Raw genomic sequence first — 14,482 nt, forward strand, 5'->3', positions numbered from 1 at the left:
ATTTATACTTGGGTTTGATTCAGGAAAGCTTGTATACATTGTATGTAAACCACGATCACCTCGACACATTGCTTATTCTTCTCACATAGAGAAGTAATTCGTCAGTCATCACCATTCACCTAAATTATCATCTTTCACCTTCATTTATGAGTGATTTTAAGTACAAATCACGAGGTGAATAGCTATATTTCAAAAGACTTTCGTGATTTGCTATTTCTTCAAATGAGGGTGTAATTAGTGTTATATATTTGCCCAATGAGTATTAAACGAATAAAACCTAATGGGCTCATTACAAGGGAAGCAAAAGCAGCAGTATTCCGGCCCACAAATTCATAGGGGAAAAAAACCAAATTTCACTTGGCTTTCAGAGAAAAAGAGAGAGCGGGAGGGAAAGAGAAGAAACTCTTAAATCTGGAGGTTGAAGTTGAAGCTGATAAACCCTCGATTACAATCCCAACAAATCGAACCAGTTCGCCATGATTTGGAGGAGTTTAGCTTCCACCTCAATGCTGCTCGCTGCTAAATCCACAGCTTCGGCCAACGGAAGAACGGCGACGAGGGATTTTCGTCGTGCTTACAGCTTGGTTCCGATGGTCATTGAACACACATCGAGAGGAGAAAGAGCCTACGACATATTCTCTCGTCTTCTCAAGGAGCGCATAATTTGCATCAATGGCCCTATTTCTGACGATACTGCCCATGTCGTGGTTGCTCAGCTCCTCTTTCTCGAGTCTGAGAATCCCTCGAAGCCCATCAACATGTACCTCAACTCCCCCGGCGGCGCCGTCACTGCCGGTATAATTGAAAGATATATGTTACTTATTCACAGCCACTTCATTGTTTTTTTCATTGTCATAATTTCTATCAGTTTCTGGACTTGTCATTTCTGACTTTGAGAATGTTGTTAAGAGCACGAACAGATTATTAAATTAGGTTAAGGTTGTTTTATCATGTTATTGAAGTGGGAGATCATCCCTAAATAATCTATAGGTTTGATCTCTTTGGTTTTGGGTTTTGGGTTTAGTGGTAGTTACCACATCCATATGCACATTTGTAGTACAACTAATTCGTATTATATGCTCCCAATTTGATGTTTTTTTCACAAGAAAACAATAAGATTTGATCAGCAAAAGTGACACATACTCCTTCACTTGAGATTGGAGTTTCAAATCCTCATACCCCGGTACTAAAAAGAGAGAGAATTTCAAATTATCACAGTTCACTAATTATGAAATTTGGCTAATCTCATGCTGGAACTGTGCATCCATGCCCCCGGCCCCTAGGCTATAATGTTAATTTCCACCGTTTGTTACCCCAAACAGGCTTCAAATTGCTTTCATATTCAAAACTTATAATCTTAAACTTCGTTCGAAGTGCCAACCTTTCCTGCGTAGAAGATTTGTAGTTTTCACCTTTGATAGTATCACCAATAATTGTCATGTATTTACAGGGCTTGCTATATATGATACTATGCAGTATATAAGGTCGCCCATCAACACCATCTGTTTGGGTCAGGCTGCATCGATGGCTTCTCTTCTTCTAGCTGCTGGTGCCAAGGGTGAGAGACGATCACTTCCTAATGCAACTATCATGATTCACCAGCCTTCCGGTGGATACAGTGGGCAAGCAAAGGATATGACAATTCACACGAAACAAATTGTTCGGGTTTGGGATGCACTAAATGAGCTGTATTCCAAGCATACATCACAGTCAGTAGAGATTATTCAGAAGTATATGGACAGGGATTATTTTATGACCCCAGAAGAGGCCAAGGAGTTTGGCATAATTGACGAGGTGATTGATCAAAGGCCCATAGCCCTGGTGACCGATGCAGTTGGTAATGAAGGCAAAGATAAAGGTTCGAGCTAAGATTTGAGGTAAGATCTTGACGTGAAAGTATATGGCATTTCAAGTTGCATACTGACTTTTGATAGATTTATCCAAAAGTTAATCTTATCTTCCTAGATGGAATGCAAATAATTATTTTTTCTTGGCTAAATGTCCCTTTGGCTGTTTGGATCAGTATTGTTATTTTATGTATTCGGCGTTGATATAGGCATTGACAGCTTTTATTAACATATCTGAGAGAAAGGCTTGAAATTTAATAAATTTTAAAAATTTGCTCGTATAGTAGATGTTTATACTCTTGACCTTATAGTATCTGATTCTAGTTCACTTCTATAGAGTATCATGTAGCAAGGGATCACAATATATACTTCTGCGAAGTTATATGGATAGGGTCCACGGTATAACACGGGAAATGGAACTCTGTAAACTTTACGTCATGTCATGTGCTGCATAATTTATCAAAAAACAGTAGAGGGTTCTTATTAGATTCTTACAACAGCGTGGCATAATTTTGTAGACCGTATCAGACTGGGGAGAATTTGTACTTCAGTCCATGTACACATACTTTTATGCAATGAGATCAGAACTGGCTGAATTTGATTAAGGTTTCTTTGTGTTATGATAAGCTCATTTGTGTGTACATTGTCAATACTACCAAGAATAGACTTCTGTCGCGGTGCAAAACTTGGTTAATTTGGATTTTGAGCTGGATTCCATAAAAATGTTTTATGCTTTTCCCATATTTGGAGTATTTTTGTGTTTCTTCAGCATGGTTTCAATCCTTTGCTGCTTGTTTCATTATTTAATGCAGTTGTCCTATGCTCTAACCTTCACTTCCATCTGTAGTTTTGTAATACGTTTTTGGTTATTGAGTGAATTAGTGTTTGCTTCATACACATGATTCTGGTTCTTAATGGCCCCAGATTTGTTAGATATGGAGGACTTTTCTTTCTCTTCAAGCTTTTCATAGTACTCGTTGATTAAAGAGACTGGTAGAGCCTTTCTTGATAGCCTTTCATCAGAAGGCATTTCTTGTATATTTAGCTTTACTTTTTAGCGCCCTCGACCAATTGGAAGTGCATCAGAGAGTGCTTTATGGCCTTAGTAGGCAAGGAAATGTATCCTCTTATAGGTTCAAATCCATGGCATTTCGTGATGTCTTTTGATCCCTTGACCAATTGGAAGTGCATCTGAGAGTGCTTTATGGCCTTAGTAGGCAAGGAAATGTCTCCTCTTATGGGTTCAAATCCATGGCACCCGCTCTACGTGATGTGTTTTAGATTGTGTAGTGAGATTAGTCCTCGAAGGGGAAAGGGGAAAAAAAATATATAAAAAGGAGCTGTTTGAAAGCCGTAATGGAATGAATTTGTGATGTAATGTAATCCAAAACCTATGTTTGGATTGAGCTTTTTGGGCCCGATTGTCCAAACTCATTTCGTTTTTACAGTTTTCAACCCAACCATTTTTTCCATCGTTTTCACGCATAACGATTTCATTTCCATTCGTTCTCGATTCCTCACTCATTCCAACACTTACCTGATTATCAATAATCTTGATTATATTCCAGCCTCCCAAACAATCCCAAAATGTAAGTACAAGGCACAACTGATACTTTTGAATTTTTTGTTTTGTTTAAAGAATCCATCTCTTTTCCGAAGTTGCAATAGTAACTTGACCTTTCATGAATGGTTCAAAAGTATTTTTGGTATATATATATATATATATATATATATATATATAGTATTTAATTTTGGGTGGAAAATAGGATTTGAAATGGGTGTGGTTATGACCTAGAATGGTATAATTAGAGATGTCCAATTTTTCCATGGGAACGGGCCTCGATTAAGCGGGAAATGGGGGAGGGAGTAGAGAAAAGCTAAACGGGGACGGGGATGAGGAATGCATTCCTTGCCCCGTCCCGTTCCTCGTTCCCGCCTTAATTAGCCTTATTTAGTTAGTTTAATTATCTAATATTATGTTATTATTACTATATAAATATTATATTTAAATTTTAAGTTTATTGTTTATTGGGCAAGATAATGAATATGTTTAAATTGAATATTTAAATTAGATTATATAGGGGAATAATTTGATTTATATTTATTTCTTTCTATTACAAAAGTTGATTAACTTTTTTAAATGATAGAGTTAATTGTTTAATTAAAATTTGATCACATTAATGATTTAAATTAATTATTTTTTTCAAAAGAAAAAAAAAGTATCGGGGAAAAATTTCTTGTGGGAATCCAATCTCTGCGGGGAATCCTTGTCCCGATCTCTATGGGTAACTTGACGGGATGGAGAATGAAATGGAAAGCGGGGATGGAGATGGGAAATGGCATCTCCTAGATATCTCTAGGTATAACTATGTTTAGGTTCTAGCTTCCATTTTGAGTAATTGTACCATTTCAGGTCTTAGTTTTTCCTCAACAGTCTTATAGATTTCTACTCCAAGATAGTTTTGTAATGGACAAAGGCAATACTTAGGCAGTTGTTTTGTTATGGGGACTGAATGCTACTTGATGACTTGTCTCTCAGGTGAGTTCTAAGCACTGTGGATGGATTAATTAGCGACTCAACTTGACTAGACCACTCATTGTAAGCAAGAACTTAAAATTTTACCAACGTCATAGGTGGTATGACTCTTTCCCAAGTGTAAATAAAATGTCGAAAATATAGATTTTTGTAAAATTTGAATTATTTATCAATATTAATTTATTCTGAAACATTAATATATTACCAAAAGAGGGCATGGCTCCAAGATCAAGACAGAAGAAAGACACATAAAAAGCAAAAATAGATTGTGAACAACCACCCGCAATAATATGATATTGTCCATTTTGGACATGGATGCTTGAGACTTTACTTTTGATTTCACCTTAAAAGATCTACCGGAAATGTTTCAAAAAAGGTTGGCAACTCACAACTCAAGAAAAACAAATATCATTAACAAAACATTAAGTGAAGCAATGTTGGTAATTTCTTTTTGTTAGTCTTCCTTCATTCTTTTCGTTTTGATTCTATGAGTTAGATATCAATTTTTTAATAAAAAGTTTGTAAAATTTAAATTTTAGTTTTTTCATCCATGTATAATTTATCCTTTAGACGAAAAGGATACATGAGATTAATTGTTCTCATAGTTTAAAACTTCCATCGAAATCTTGAAATTTCGATCGAACTTTTGATATTTCGAATGGCTCGAAATTTTGATTGGGAAAATTTTCATTTTTTTCTAAATTTCGACAAAATTTCGAAAATATTTCAAGAATATTTTGATCCCCTCCATTTTTATGAAATTTCGAGATTTCGAGAAATTAACATTTTGAGGAAATTTCGATTTTTTTAATTAACTATATTAGCCTGGTTCAAGTTTTTTAATTATGGTTCTGATTACACACAATTTTATACTTTTGCACACCAATGTCATTTTCAACNAAAAAAAAAAAAAAAAAAAAAGCAGCCTTTTTATGTGTTAAGTTTTTAAATTTTCAACTTTTCTCAAATTTTAGCTTTATTTTTTTTCCTAAAAACTTTCATTTTTTTTAAAAAAAAATTAACTTGAGAAACACCACAAAAAATAACCTATATTTATTTTTAATCTCATTCAAACTTTTTTCATTAATTTTTTCACATCATTTCACCTTTAAATTGAATTGTTGAGTTTTTTTTTCTTTTGCCGTCCAAAATTTTCATAATTTTCGCGTCATTTTACCTCAAAATATTTCTAAATTTTATATTAATTTGTAATTATTTTTCCATTTCTTTTTTAAATTCATGCTCTCATATCAACATTTACACGTACATTTACAATAGACATCTAAATGTTGTCTTACTTTATAGAAAGTGTGATTAAAAATGGTCAATTATAGTCTAATTAAAGCCACAATAAAATTTTTATTAACTAATTATAACAATTTGTATCCATTTCCGTCATATTCTATATTTTTTTCTAAAATTTTCATCGATATCGATATTTCCATCGATATTTCCAGAAAATTGAGATCTTAATATTCTTATCAACATCAATATTTCAAATCTTGATTCTTCTTAAAAGTATTGTTTGATTATTTTGATTCTATAGAGATCAATGAAAATACTTCGACATTCGTGAATGTTGAGACCAAATTATACACATTCCAATTATACTCGAGCAACAATTGATTAACCATATAACATTTGCTTGTTAAAATAAATGGACATTCAATCTTTAATTGATGAACCAATTCACACGCACTTCGACTAAGGGATAATTCATCTGATCCTATTACATTTAGGTGTTAAGAAAATTCATAGAATATTAAATTTTAAGTAGGTGGTTTCCATGTAATAAACTCATTCTCTTAGCCCTTTATCAAATTAAGCCTTTTTTTACTATTAGCCAATAGGGGTGTACATGGTTCGGATTGGAAGAATTTTGTGGACCAACCTAAAAAATCAGGTTGCCTAATAATGGGCGATCGGTTTATTTTTAAGGGTCAACCCAACCTAACCCAACCCAAAATTTCCAGATTGGGTCAGGTCGGGTCATCTATTTTTTTTTTTTTTTGAATTTTGACGGTTCTTTTTCGTTACTTCCCGTTCTATTGAACAATTTGATTTTTGTAGGTTAATAAACCTTAATATTTACAAAAGTGAACTAATTCTAAATATATTATCAATTAATAAAAATTTAATAATAAAAAACATGTACTATTGTAATCTATGCAAGATTTTAATATTTACATTAAAATACAACTACCATAAATTCAATATAAATTTTAAAAGAAACTTCCTCAAACAATTCAATTCAAATGTTCAAGTTCGAAGTCTTTAAACAAAATATTCAAGTCTACATTCAAAATAGAAACAAAAAGTCCAAGTTTAATAATGATTAGTGGCCTATTACAAAAAATTCAATAATAACATTCAAAAGCTAAGTTCAATAACAACATTCAAGAGCACCAATGCACATGAGGCATGACGAATGACTTGAGTGAGTTTTCTTCTTCATCTTTGGTCTTTTCACTTCTCATTCTCAATGCTTGAAAAAATCACAAATACATTAAACCAAGAGGATAATTTATATGTAATAATAATATTTGATCTTATGGTAGCAAAACTTACCATTAAAATCATCATTATGCTCCAAATCCAATTCCTTATTTCAAAAGGACAGAAGATGATGGACTTTCTACAAAACGAATCGTGCAAAATTAAATATATTAATTATTTGCGCATAATACATGTTAGACGTGTACAATAAACAGTTTAGACATGTACAAAAAAATCATTTAATTATCTGACTCAATATTTTCACACGTCTCTAACTCTTCAAGTTGTGGATGGAGATCTAGTAACACTGAGCCACCACGAATCCAATTTTGTGTATATATCACGGCCTCCACTGTTTTTAGAGTCAAAGAACTTCGAAAGGAATCAAGAATCCTCCCTCCTATAAACGCAAATTCAGAAGCGACGGTAGATATCAGAACTGCCAAAACATTTCGAACAATTTTTGATAAAATGAGATATTTGTAGCCAGTACAATATCTCAAAATCATCTTTATCTTCTATAACCTTGTTAGACAAATAAGAAGTCAAATAATTCTCCACTTCCAATGAACTTTCTTATTCTTTCAATCTCTTAAAAGTTATCAACAGATCATCTATTTCTTCGTCCATCCCATGATCTTCTTCATTTATAGTGACAGTCTTTGATTGTTGAGAATAATTGGTACTATGACTATCTCGAGGAGAAGTGTTATGTGATTTGTAAAAGTCATATAGACGATACAAATATAATTTCACACTCTCAACCATATCCTTAACCACATCACTGTCAAAAACATTGGAAAGACAATAATTCAATTACTTTAACTTGTACCAAGGATCAATCACCATAGCCACAAAACCTCAATACTTATCAAACTTTGTCTTCATATTCATAGTCATCATACTTAGAACAGAGTTGGTATTGTTGCTCCATTTGTTTAAAGCAAACTGAATTTTATTAATTTCATTATAATCAATATTAGAAGTCACATATGAAGATCCATTTAGCGTTGTGGTGGTTTCATAAAACCTTTTTAAAAACTTAATAAAAACACCTCAACCAATCCGGTGTACTTGGGGGCCCCAATCTTTTATTTCCACGGTCATCTTCCTCGAAGTAATCAACAAAATTTGAGTCCTCTTTCTCCTCCTCTAAAGTTCTAAAAGCTTTCTCAAATTTAATTGCATGTTCAAGCATTAAATAAGTAGAATTCCACCTAGTTGCCACATCTAAACAAACAAGAGCCTAATTTTTTCTTGTTTCACACAAGCTTTAAATTTTTTCATTCTCTTAGGTGATGAACATATCTCACAGCATTACAAACACTGACAATAGAATCATGCATATCTTTCAGTCCATCATTCACAATAAGATTAATAATGTGGGCACAACATCTCATGTGTAATAGTTCTCCATCTAAAACAATCGATTTCCAACTTTTAATTCTTCTCTTAACATAAGAAATAGCCACATCATTAGAACTTGCAATATCAACGGTGATGAAATTTTTTTTTTTTTCAATCCCCCATTCCAACAAACAACTCTCAATCATCTTCCCAATAGTCTCCTCCTTATGATTAGCAACTTGACAAAAACTCAAAATCTTCTTATGCAAAACTCATTTAGAATCAATAAAATGTGCAATGATGACCATGTAGTTCACACTTTGTAGTGAAGTCCATGTGTCGGTAGTAAGACAAACTCTTTAAGAGCTTTTAACTAGAAATGATTTAAACTTTTTTTTCTCCTCAAGATAAAGTTGATATACATCTCTAGCGATTGTGACTCTCGATGGAAATCAAACTTAGGACAGAAACACTACAAAAGTGTCTAAAATCCTCTGTCTCAACAAATTTGAACAACTCATTCATAATTATTATCTTAGCGCATGCTAGTCTACACACTTGTTGGCTAAACAATGTCGTGACAAAATTACTAGCATTGACTCATTTTCCATCATTTGAAGGTACGAGAGTTAGGGTGGTTTGTCCTTTTTCTTCTTCTTTATATGGGTATTTTTTACATTGATTTCTTAAGTGCTTCCATAAAGTACTAGTTCCACAAGTATTACTATCACATGCGCAATCTTTACCACAATAGTTACATTTGCACCTAGCTCCATCATTAGCACTTGCTTCCATTTTTATGAAATGATCTCACACAAACGAGGTTAGTTTATTAGGCCTCTTTTGATTGGACTTGGGAGGTAGAGGTGGTATATTTTTAGGAGTTTGGCTAACATTAGAAGGGGGAGGAAGATGAGGGGAAGACATTTCATTATTACCGATTCCACTTGCATTACCACTACTGCTGTCCATCTATAAAATAAATGAAACTAGTAAATAACTAATTACACCTACCTATACAATTAAAAAAAAAAAAAAGAAGCAAACACTAGCTTCTCAATTAACTAATAACTCATAACAACTCATGTATAAAGATCAATCAGCAATCAATCACACATAAACAGTATATGTACACAATAAAAATTAAATTATTTTACTCACAGAAGTTTGAAAATGGTGATTCAGCAGTGTCTGATTCCGTGTCCATTGTGACGACTTTGAAGAATCTAACTGTTCTCAAGACACTGCGAGATTGTTTAGGATCTAAAGACAACACTAGAGGGGTGAATAGGGTTGACTATCAATTTTTAAAAAATAATTTTATCTTCCAACAATGCTCAATAAAGTTAACCCACTAATTTGATTAAAGAAAATTTATGTAAGACAAAACTTAAATCATGCAAGCTATGATAACTTCAAATTTAAAGACAATTTAATCAAGGATAAATTTAAATTACACACTAAAAATTAAATCATGCAATTAGGAAAGATTAAAAAAATATCAAAGACAAGAAACAAAAAATTTGAAAACAAGAAATAAAAGAGAGAGGAAGAGAAAACACCGGAAATTATAGTGGTTCGGCAAATTGCCTACTCCACTCTCCAAGACTCCTTCTTGGGTATTTCACTAAGTGATCCTCTTGCAGGTGAGGACCAAACCGACAAACGACCCTCTTTTTCTTAGGCTAAAGAGAAACTCAAGATCCTGGTTCAGGATCAAACCAATTTCTTTTTCTCACAACCCAAGGTGTACCCACATCTTAATACAATTCCCAAAAATTTTTTAAAAAAACCTCACAATATTACCTCTTGAAGGTTAAATACACAAGTTGAGCACTAAAAAAAAATCATAAAAATAACTCTAGGCCAATTTAGGAGCAAGGAGGACAAGAATTTGAGAGTAGAGAGAATTGAGAGCTTGAGACTTGATAGCTTTTTTTTTTTTTTGGTATGTGTCAATGAAGAGTAAAATCAAGTCGAATTTATAGGCGAGGAGGATAAATTTTGGCCATTGGATATGATTGCAAATGAAGGGTGGAGATTGATTAAGAATAGAAAATGAAAGGATTTGTAATTAAGAGAGGAATTTTGAAAGATTGGAATTATTGAGATTTGGAGAATAAAAAGAATTTGAAGGATGGAAGGAAATCAAATTTGAAAAAACTGAAATTTGATGAGAATTTGGAGAAAATTGGATCAGAAAATTAAAGGAAAATAAGAATGAAAATAAAAAAAAATAGACGGATGAAATGAGCACCACGCGCACAGGAGAGAGGATTGAGCGTCACTTGCCACATTCTGTGAAGAAACCGCAGGCAGATGCGGCGTGTCACAATCGTTCTTTCGGAAGCTTCTCTTAGCGATTATGCAGCACTTGTTCCCACTCACGAACAAGTCAGCCAACTCGAATACGAACTGCCGGTGGCACACCGAGTGCCTCTCGCAATCTCCACCCCAGTTTTAGGGAAAACGGTTTTAGAAAACGGGTTTGGAGAAAAGGTTTTCGTAAGAAGTTTTTGTGAGCGTGAATAAAGAAAGAAAGATTGTAGTAGGCTAGAAAGCAATAAGCAACAACAAAAGCTTTATAGAGTACTACTCCGGGTATGGGGAAGTGATGATTAGTCTTATCCCCATATAGTACATTCTGAACAAAAAGCCAATTGGCACCCTTGCATATGCAAAAGGGCGAGTGGTCACTTACAATGAAAATGTAAAGAAAGCAAGCTAACTAAGCTAATACAATACAAGATATGAAAGTATGCTAGAAGGGGGTTGGATTGGGCATGCGGCCATGGGCAACAGGCCCTGGACAAGCATGACCGTGGCATTCTCTCCCACTTAATTGGTTGACGTCCCCGTCAACTGACCTTTTTCAAAATCTGTAATGGTTGGAGCTGCATTCTTCAAATCTTCGGCCCACTCCCAACTGATCTCTTCGTCGGGGAGATCCTTCCATTTCACTAAGAACTCTGTTATTTTTCATCTGGGTCTTCCAATACGGTGCGTACGTTTATTCAAGGTTTGTGCAACTTCTTTCTCAGCGAAATTCTTCATCGTGACTGGTGGGCGCCTTAGCATGTTTCGTTGTTCATCCTCGAGATCGGGATGACAGGGCTTCAGGATACTCACATGGATGACAGGATGAATCTTCATCCATGAGGGTAACTGAACCTTATATGAGGTTCTCCTGACCTTCTCAATTACCTCCACTAGACCTTCATATTTCCTTACTAGCCGTTGGTCTCTTTGGCCTTGGAAACGAAACTGTTCCGATCGTAGCTTGATCAGAACCTTGTCCCCGGCTTGAAACTCGAGGGCCCTCCGCTTCTTATCAGCCCACTTCTTCATCCTTCTTGATGCTCTTTCTAGGTAGGCGCGAGCTATCTCAGAGGTTTTGCTCCACTCTTTAGTGAAGTTATGTGCCTGAGGACTTTTGCCTGCATAAGGGTGGTCCACCAAGTGTGGCATGAGTGGCTGTCTACCGCACACCACTTCGAAGGGCGTTTTTCTGGTCGCGGAACTCTGCTGGCTATTGAAGCAGAACTGAGCCACATCTAACAACTGGACCCAGTTCTTCTACCTAGCGTCGATAAAATGATGCAGATATTCCTCGAGCATACTGTTGAAGCGTTCCGTCTGGCCGTTAGTTTGGGGATGCCTAGAGGAGATATTCAGTATTGACCCCAATATTTTGAACAATTCTGTCCAGAATGTCCCAGTGAATCTTCCGTCCCGATCGCTAACAATGCTCGCAGGGACGCCCCATAATTTCACGATGTGTTTGAAGAACAGCTGGGCAATCATCACGGCTGTGCACATTTTCGGCGTCGGGATGAAAGTGGCATATTTTGATAACCGATCGATGATAACAAGGATCGATTCGAACTCTCCCACCTTGGGAAAATGGGTGATGAATTCGAGAGACACGCTCTCCCAGGGTCTAGAGGGCACAGGTAGGGGTTCCAGCAGACCCGCTAATTTCGCCCTTTCGACCTTGTCTTGTTGGCAAACAAGGCAAGTCTTGGTAAATTGCATGACATCGTCCCGAAGGCTTAGCCAATAGTAGCCTTGTTTCAGAAGGGCATAAGTCTTCTGCCAACCATTATGTCCTGCCCATGGTGTATCGTGACACTTCTTCATCAGCGACCTTTGTAACTCCCCGGATCTGGGGATGTAGAGGCGATTGCCCTTGGTGTATAGTATATCGTCTTCCACCCAAAACTGGCGTGTCTTCCCCTCTTTGGCCAACTGTATGATGTCCTGCATCGCTGTGTCGTTTGTCAAGTGAGTTTTGACAGTTTCTCGTACTGTTACACTCAACGTACTTGCTTATAGGCGGGCGAACATGCACAGGGCCGCATGTTCGCTCTTTTGGCTAAGATCATCGGTCGCTTGGTTACTTTTCTCCGGTCTATGTTCGAATTGGAAGTCGAACTCCGCTAGACACTCCTGCCACCGTGCCTGTTTCGACGACAACTTTGGTTGGTTGAAGAAGTGGCAAATGGAGTTATTGTCGGTCTTGACCACGAACTTTGCCCCCAAGAGATACTGTCTCCAGGCCCTCAAGCAGTGAACTACTGCTAACATCTCTTTCTCGGAGGCGGCATACCTCCGTTCGACATCATTTAGTTTCCTACTCTCATACGCGATAGGGTGTCCGTCTTGGAGGAGGACACCGCCCAACGCGAAGTCAGAAGCATCAGTCTCTACTTCAAATGTCTTGGTCACGTCGGCAATTCCGAGGACCGGCCCCTCAATAATCACTTTTTTCAAGCCCTCAAAGACGGCTTGACATTCAGGAGTCCAGCTTCATTGGCTATCTTTCTTCAACAGCTCGGTTAATGGCTCTGTTCTTCTCGAGAATCCTTCTACGAACAGCCTATAGTAGTTGGCTAGTCCGAGGAAGGATCGTAGTTCGGTCACGGATGATGGTACTCTCCAGTCTCTGATCGCGGCCACCTTGCGCTCTTCCATACCAATCCGACCACACTCAATCACGTGGCCAAGGAAATTTATGCGCTCTTGGGCAAAGGAGCACTTCTTTCTCTTTACATACAACTGATTTTTCCTTAGCTTTTCGAAGACTAGTTGGAGGTGATGTCGATGGTCCTCCAGCGAGGCACTATAGACCACAATGTCATCGAGATACACTACGACGAATTTGTCGAGGTATTCGTGAAACAAGAATTTAGATATCATGATGGTAAGCAACAATGCAGTGATTTGATAAAAGATGGCTTAGGTTATAAACCTCACCAAAAACAAAAGAAATTACAAACTACTTGTTGTCAAAGAAGGTTCTATTATTTTGTCATGCATGTGGAAAACATGGTCATAAAGCTTATGCATGCAATTTAAGAAAAAATCAATATTAATGAATGAAAAGAGATGGATTCCTAATTTTTTGAGCTAACCCCCAAGGACCAAACAAATCTGGGTACCTAAGGTTACATCTTGAGAATTAATTCTCTCAGATATGTTTGAGATCCATAAAGATAAAAGTGGTACTTGGACAGTAGATGTTCAAAAAAACATATGACTGGGGACCAACACAAAATTCCACATACCTAGAAAAGAAAGATGGAGGATACGTTAACCTTGCAGTGGAGCCAATAGAAAAAGGGTAAGAATGTAGTAAAGGGCAGATATGGTAGTAAACCGGTTTCGAGATTTCTTATATTGAAATGTTTTGTTGCAGTTATGACGATTTTAAGAGGCGGATGATTTATTAAGTATTAGTCGAATTAGGTTGTGATAAAGGGAGTATAAGAGTAGGTTTTATTGTGATAAAAATTTGTAACATTAGAAAAGTGGCCATTGTGGAATGGGGAAGAAGTTGTTTGTTGTTGTAAGGAAAATAGGATAAAATGTTTTATAACTAATTGATCTATTAGATTGCTTCGATATAGTCAGAACTGCATTGCATTGAAGATTCGTGGGTTATGGCATAGCAGGTTAGCATCATGCTAGCGATGCATTTAATTTCAATATTTCTAACGAAATCCCTTGTAGAAGGGTCTTCGCGAAAATTGAAAGCTTGAAAGAAATAAAGGTTTTGTTGTGATGCCTGTCAATAATGGCGGTAACACAAACTAAAAGTCTTCCTTTCCAACCAAAGGAATAAGGTTTACTACTTTTTAGAACCATTGCACCCGTTATATATGGACCTTTGTGTGGAGGACCTACGTAGGTGTGGCAAAAGCTAGGAGGTGAGAGATCAATGGGTAATACTTTTGTTTATAGTGTGATGATTTTT

The 14,482-nt window shown here is 36.1% G+C and overlaps 1 protein-coding gene across 4 annotated transcripts; it reads left to right on the forward strand.

Annotated features, from left to right (window-relative positions):
- Nucleotides 1-312: 312 nt before the first annotated feature.
- Nucleotides 313-4,576, forward strand: LOC120089865 (ATP-dependent Clp protease proteolytic subunit 2, mitochondrial). 4 transcript variants are annotated; one of them, XM_039047288.1, is made up of 3 exons: nucleotides 313-795; nucleotides 1,451-1,877; nucleotides 2,366-2,675. In XM_039047288.1, the coding sequence occupies exons 1-2, from the start codon at nucleotides 477-479 to the stop codon at nucleotides 1,867-1,869; spliced, it is 738 nt and encodes a 245-aa protein (XP_038903216.1). In that variant the 5' UTR covers nucleotides 313-476; the 3' UTR covers nucleotides 1,870-1,877; nucleotides 2,366-2,675. The 4 variants fall into 4 exon arrangements, with proteins under 4 accessions (XP_038903216.1, XP_038903215.1, XP_038903214.1 ...); XM_039047287.1 differs by lacking the exon at nucleotides 2,366-2,675 and adding an exon at nucleotides 4,387-4,576 and having other exon boundaries at nucleotides 314-795; XM_039047286.1 differs by lacking the exon at nucleotides 2,366-2,675 and adding an exon at nucleotides 2,185-2,357 and having other exon boundaries at nucleotides 314-795.
- The last annotated feature ends 9,906 nt before the right edge of the window (nucleotides 4,577-14,482 follow it).

Source organism: Benincasa hispida, chromosome 11 (assembly GCF_009727055.1).
Source record: "Benincasa hispida cultivar B227 chromosome 11, ASM972705v1, whole genome shotgun sequence".
In the NCBI taxonomy this organism is placed as follows: Eukaryota; Viridiplantae; Streptophyta; class Magnoliopsida; order Cucurbitales; family Cucurbitaceae; genus Benincasa; species Benincasa hispida.